General features: G+C 38.4%; 1 protein-coding gene across 1 annotated transcript in view; it reads left to right on the top strand.

The window, feature by feature from the left end:
* The window catches only part of rabggta (Rab geranylgeranyltransferase subunit alpha), a 44247-nt gene extending 37692 nt beyond the window's left edge, over positions 1–6555 (top strand). The window contains exon 17 of the mRNA XM_061888763.1: positions 2761–6555. Within this exon, the coding sequence (XP_061744747.1) occupies positions 2761–2909 (149 nt within the window). The 3' untranslated portion in view covers positions 2910–6555. The remainder of the gene's footprint in view (positions 1–2760) is intronic.
* Positions 6556–7431: the final 876 nt, after the last annotated feature.

The following is a 7431-nucleotide window of genomic DNA, read 5'->3' as shown; positions in this document are numbered from 1 at the left end:
GGCCAATCAATTATTAGTTTAATTTGATTTCTTAAGGGACAAGCGGTAGAAGATGGATGGATGGATGGACTTTTATTTTAGTCGGTAATAATTTATTGTACCTTTGCTGACTATCAGGCTAAAGCAGGGCTATTCAACTGGCGGCTAGTTCAAAATTTAAAGGGGACTTATGATGATTTTTATCTACTTCCAGCCTCGGGTTCAATCTGTTCCATCAATCATCACCAATTAGGATTCATAAATGAAGAGAAGACCTATACAAGTTACCATTAAAAAGGCCTTTCATAAGTGTTTGAGGCATATTCAGGGCTTGAACCTGGATTATGCTTCTGTGCATTTAGCTTACTTGTGTGAAGTTGGCCCCCCACCTGGTCCAAATCTCCCCAAACTAGGTCCCAATCGTTTTTGCTGCAAAGATTTTTGTTTGTGCCTATACAGTTTTCGAAGTTATTTCATAATACATTTTCTGACTTGTGAGCCCTCTAAACATTGTCCCCAAAAATGTTCCATTGGTTTGTGCTATGTTTGTGCTGCAAAAATGTTTGGTCTTTTATAGTTTTTAAGTTATTAACTTTAAGTTACTACAATTTCAATATTCATAACAAGTCCCCCCCCCCACACAAAAAAACAATAATGTACGAACTATAATGGACCTGTCCAAATTGTTGGTACTGCAAAAAAATTTTGGTCTAACTAGTTTTTAAAGGCCTACTGAAATGAGATTTTCTTATTTAAACGGGGATAGCAGGTCCATTCTATGTGTCATACGTGATCATTTTGCGATATTGCCATATTTTTGCAGAAAGGATTTAGTAGAGAACATCCACGATAAAGTTCGCAACTTTCGGTGTTAAGAGAACAGCAAGTCGCGGACGATGACGTCACACGTGTGGGGCCTCCTCACATATTCACATTATTTTTAATGGGAGCCTCCAACAAAAAGTGCTATTCGGACCGAGAAAACGACAATTTCCCCATTAATTTGAGCGGGGATGAAAGATTTGTGTTTGAGGATATTGATAGCGACGGACTAGAAGAAAAAAATTATTTAAAAAAATAAGTAAAAAAAAAATAAACGCGATTGCACAATTTTCTCACCGAAAACTGCTGGTTGACATTTGGTAGGGATCCATGTTGGCTTGACCGCACTCTGATCCATAGGAAAGTTTCACCTCCAGGAATTTTAAACAACAAGGAATCACCATGTGTTTGTGTGGCTAAAGGCTAAAGCTTCCCAACTCCATCTTTCTATTGTGACTTCTCCAATATTAATTGAACAAATTGCAAAAGATTCAGCAACACAGATCTCCAAAATACTGTGTAATTATGCCGTTAAAGCAGACGACATTTAGCTGTGTGTGTGTGCAGCGCTCATACTTCCTAAAAACCCTTGACATCTTGCTTACACGTCATTACACAACGTTTTCAAGACGAAACTCCCGGGAAATTTAAAATTGTAATTTAGTAAACTAAAAAGGCCGTATTGGCATGTGTTGCACTGTTAATATTTCATCATTGGTATATAAACTATCAGACTGCGTGGTGGGTAGTAGTGGGTTTTAGTAGGCCTTTAAGTTATTAATATGTTATTATTTTATGTTAACGTGTTATTATTCATAACTAGATATAGTTGGACTGCTGTTTATAAATAATAAAATAATATAATAATACATATTTGATATATACTAATAAAACCATAACAACTATATAATGTTTTTACACATGATTTTGGCAGACATGATAACTTTTGCTACAGTATAGCCTGTCTAAATGCTACATTTAATTTTTATTTGTTGTTTTAGAACATTTTTTTCATTATTTGTACTGTTTATATTTTGACATTGAGTAGTTGAATCCTTTTGAAATATAAACATGACTGGAAGATATTTGTTATTTCATGCAATAAGTCACAAATGGCTATTCAGATAAAGGAAGTTAGCCAATAGAAAAAAAACCCCATTGTACTCTTAATCATATTTGAATTTGGAGTTATTAGAAATGGAGAGGGATTCGATGAGATAGACATTGGCTCTAAAATCCAAGGCAGAATCCACTAAAGCAGAAACAACAAGGAAAATGCAAGCTGCTCTGAAATTTGCCAGGAAAGCAAAAATGCCAAACTAATGTGTAAATAATGTGATAACTAGGTGCACCATCTGTGGCTGTGAAGTGAACACTAGTAAGGTTGTAAATACTGTATAGAGTAGGCTAACCCATATTGTTCCTGTGGATGTGATCACAAGTTGTAATTACTGTAGTGACTGAAACAGACATAGTGGTTCATTTGAATGAATGGAGTATGTATTTATGTAAACTCTGTTGATCAGTTTTTAATTCTTTAAACATTAAAACATGTAAATTAGTTTTTTTTTTGTGCTAATGTTTGCATGTTTAATTGCTGAAAAAAAATCCAGGAGCTTTGAGCTTTGCGTCCCCCAGACACCCGACCTAATTTTAACTTTTTTAATTTTCTGTATTTTTCATTAAGTTCAAATCACATGCCTGCTAAAGCACTGAATGCAGTCATCAAAGTCAAATGTGCCTCGTAAAAATATTAGTTTTAGGGTTGCAACCATTTTCTAAATTATAATAGTGGTGTATTTTTATGCTATATTAACAAGGGGTTGTTTACTGTCAGTTTCTCTGTTTGGCCTCAATGTGTTGATTTAGTGTGTCACTGGACCGTGTTCAGCCTAGATGATGAGGCTTATTTATCACAACTTGTCACCCAAAGGCATCTCCTTTAACTTAATTGTGCAGAAATCTCCACATTGGCAGCTCTGCGGCCGCTCACATCCTGCCCCAAGCTGCGGCGCCTGGATCTCCGTGGCAACCCCGTCGCTCAGGCGGCCGGCGCGGCATCGGAGCTGTCCGAGCTGCTGCCGACCGTCACATGTCTGCTGCTGTGACGAGGGGCGGGAGTCGGGGAGCCGTCACTCAAAGCGTTGCCGCCGACAGCGCCGGGCAGTTTGCGAAGGAGTGAGTGGATGTTTTTTTTCCAAGCGTGTTGTCACTTCCACTTGTTTGGTAGAAATTCAATCAAAACAGCCTCCACACGTCTCAATGCCTCTGAAGGTGTATATCAAGACAACTTTAATGAAAAGTCTATTTGTTGTTTGTGAGAGTGTGTTTGCGTGTGTGTGTGCGCGTGCGTGTGTGTGTGCGCGTGCGTGTATGAGTCATAACCGCTGTGGCATTTCTGAAAATGTGCGTCTGAATGAAGGTCTCGTAATACCTCCAAATGCATGCTGAAACCCTCCTCCCCAATCACGGATGTAATTGACTGTATGTGGGTGCATCAGTGTGGTCGTGGTTTTATAAGCTTTAAAATCATTTGAAGCAACCATAAGAAAACAAAATGGAGCAGACCTAATTCCGCAGCCAGATCATGATTGACAGTTAATCCTTGGGCCATACTCGAGTGACTCAAAGCTTTTTCTGAATGCAATCATGGATAAATACAGAGACAAGGGGCTGGTTGTTTTTCCCCTGGGCCTCCAATAGTCGTGAATCTATGAATTTCCATCAGTGCATTTGTTAAAGGGGATCCACACTTTTTTTTTATTTATTCACAGTCTATAAGAAAAAAAAACACACATCTTTCTGTATTCTCTGTAATAAATCATAAAATACTGATAGCAAGAGGATAACAATGAAGGTCATGGGATACGATCTATTTTGCCTTAAGCCCTTGAAACATCCAATACTGTTGTATATACACACTGTAAAAATGTAATGTTCTAAAATGTCCATTTATGATATCATGTAATATTTACAATTTTTTTGTCAATTTAAGCATCATTGTAATTTCTTTGCAATGATTTCAAAGATGCTCAGCAACGCAATTTCCGACCACAAAAAACATTTACAGTTGTCTCTTGGTTTTCGCATTAATTAGGACCGTACATAACCGCGATAAACGGCTTTACGAGATGTTATGATAATAATAATAAAAAAATTCCTTGAGCATAAAAACTGTTTAAGATCTTCTAAACATTTTTTTAAAAACATTATCAGAGCCCTCAATACTTACCGGTAGCCCAGAGGATCCTCCAAGAGAAAACACAAAAAAAACAAAACAGCCAAGACGTGAAAATACTTTGTCACATCCTGGGTAATTCTTCAAAGTTAGAACTAGGCTCTGAGTGTTGAAACCCCAGACGTACATTGGTCTGCAAAAAGTTGTTCAACTTGACAGTCGTCACTTCACCATTAGCGTTCTGAGTTAGCATTGCGTGCTTGTGTTGTCATTCCACATCGATCACGTCAAAGCTGTGTTTATGATGTCGATAAATGAAGTACATCAAAAGAGTTCCTCTCCAACGCTACTCCCAGCTGTTGTCATTCGAGGTCACTCGCCTCAAAGTCTCACCATTGTGAAGAAGTGTTATTGTCGAGGAAGGTGTTGAAAATGAAGTTCATCAAAAAGTTGTTTTCTCACAAGTTAACTTGACATTGTTTTTGTGAAGATAGAGAAGCGCCAACACCAGCCGGCTAATGCTGTTAGCAGTGTAACCCTAAAATCGGAAGAGGAACTCAGTTATATATATATATATATATATATATATATATATATATATATATATATATATATATATATATATGTATATATATATACTACAATGGCGGAAACACGCACATTTTCACAATTAATGCAGATCCCAAATACAGATAAGCAGGTACCAGAAGGTAAGAAAAGTTGGTTTTGCATAATTTTGCAAAACAAAACGCCAGATAATATGTCTGCTCATGGGTGCCATCTTGCGGTCCTTATACACACACACACCATAATAATAATAATACACACACACACAGATATATATATATATATATATACACACGTGTATATATATGTATATATATATATATATATATATATATATATATACATACGTGGGGCGGTTTAGCTCGGTTGGTAGAGTGGCCGTGCCAGCAACTTGAGGGTTGCATGTTCGATTCCCGCTTCTGCCAACCTAGTCACTGCCGCTGTGTCCTTGGGCAAGACACTTTACTCACCTGCTCCCAGTGCCACCCACACTGGTTTGAATGTACTTAGATATTGGGTTTCACTATGTAAAGCGCTTTGAGTCACTAGAGAAAAAGCGCTATATAAATATAATTCACTTCACTTCACTATATATATGTTGTGTGTATTTATATGTGTGTATATATATAGATATATATATATACACACACACATATATATATAAATATATACATATATACAAACATATATATATATACATATATACACACACACACATATATATATATATATATATACACACACACACACATGTATGTATAAATTGGTGTGTGTGTGTATGTATGTGTGTATATATATATATAGCGACGGACCACTATCAGTAATCATTAAAGACTTTGTAAGTGCCCACGTCGACTACTGTGAGACAAATCATGATCCAGAACTTCCATTTTTGTAACGTAAACTTACGGTGGATCAGCTTGGTGCTAAGCTCTAGTCAAACATGAAACCATAATGTAGCACTACTGCCAAGTACTACACAAGAAATACAAAATCAACATAATAATGAAACAGTCTGTTAAAATGTCCAAGCTCACTGGGATGCTGACTGATGGGATGGTTGTATTTTTCCATACAAGACCCATAATCCTCATGCTTCAGGTAAAGCAATCCTGGGACAAAACAAACATTTGCTCTGCTTTAGCTCTTACAATAACATTCCTCGCTATAGCTTGGTTTAATATGCAGGTTGTGACATGTAAATGGTGCGTTGTTGGCGGTTTCCCTGTCTTGCACATGATGGGCGATATTCCAAATAAAGTGACCTTTCATTAACTATAGCCTCTTGCACGTAGAAATCCTGCTGTTTATTCTCTTCGGCTTTCCAAGCAGAGCCCAGTGAAGTAGGAAATTGCCGCTCACACAGGTGGCATCCTGCCTCGATTACAACCTGCTTAGGTACAAAACCCCCTAGGTCGATTTTCTCACCCCACATTTCCGTGTCGGTGCCACTCATACAGAAAATGGGTGCTGGCAAATATCAGCTTTTGTAGTTAGTGTGAAAGGGGCTAAAAGCGAAAGTTAAAGACTGACTGTATGTGTTCTTTACTTAAACAGTGTAGTACATCTTCTTGAAAACCGGCGTCTTCTGCAGTGGACATTTGTAACTGACGACAGAAATAGACCAAACTGCAGAGGACACTGGTTCTCAGGAGTATGTACCCTCCCATTTCAAGTATTCTATCATTTGAAGAACAATTTCACAGAAGTGAAACTTCAATGTACTTGAAAGTAGTCAGTGAAAAGCGATATTTACTGAAAATAAGTCAACAAGACTGCTGTATCCTTAAACACATTTGTTTCACTAACATTTAATATTCAGTCTAACAGCCACCTTATGAAATGTTCTTATTGTTGCTTTAATATGAGAAGCTTATAACCGGTGATCCCAGGGTTACCTATCGTTGTCACGCATTGATGCAAAAACATTTATTGTATGTCGGGGGAGAAGCCCAGTAGCCACAGATCTATACAAAAAAAATAAATTGTATCACTTGCCTTACCTGAAACGTTTCACGTGTGATTTATGTGTGACTTTAAATTACATGCTGAGGTTTTCTACAACCCCTGACAAAAATATAAACTTGGAGGATGTTCATTTACTGTAGTTGTGTAGGAAGAAAAGCAGATACCGTATTTTTCGGAGTATAAGTCGCACCTGCCAAAAATGCATAACAAAGAAGGGGAAAAACATATATGAGTCGCACTGGAGTATAAGTCGCATTTTTGGGGGGAAATTTATTTTGTAAAACCCAACACCAATAATAGACATTTGAAAGGCAATTTGAAATAAAGAAGAGTGAACAAAAGGCTGATATTTCCAAGATGGCGGCGCCCGGACGGGCTGCGCTCTCGAGGAGCTCTTGCTAAAGATGGAACATTTGGCAGAAATACCGGACAATTCCACAAACTTTATGGCTGGCTCGCATCGTGGTCACTCCGTGATCACGTACGACCGCCAGACACTTCTGGATGTGGACGAATCGGGCCGTTTTGGACTGATAGACGCGGGCGTGCTAAACATGCTAACTAGCATGGGAATACATCGGCGGCTACATCCAGCGGCCTGTGAAGCAGGGGAGTCTAGTAGCAGCGGGGGCCGTCTACGGAGCAGACGCCAGCGGTGTGATCGGAAACACGGATGCCGAGCGGGGCTTAAAACAAAGCAGAAGGCTAATCCCCACAGAACACCACTTTCCTCCATCCCGAAGACGGATTTAGATGGAAAATGCGAGACTACTGGTCTGGGTAAGGAGTCAGTTAAATTAGAACAAGTTTTTTCTGCTTTGAGTGTTTCAGAGTTGGACATGTGTTCTACTGAGGTGGCTAACTATGATGCGTGCAGTTTATCAAAGCAACAAACAAACAATCGGAAAATCCCCGTT

The sequence above is a fragment of the Nerophis ophidion genome, linkage group LG26 (assembly GCF_033978795.1).
Source record: "Nerophis ophidion isolate RoL-2023_Sa linkage group LG26, RoL_Noph_v1.0, whole genome shotgun sequence".
NCBI lineage: Eukaryota > Metazoa > Chordata > Actinopteri > Syngnathiformes > Syngnathidae > Nerophis > Nerophis ophidion.
The sequence above is the reverse complement of the archived record's forward strand: the minus strand, read 5'-3'. Positions and strand labels throughout refer to the sequence as shown.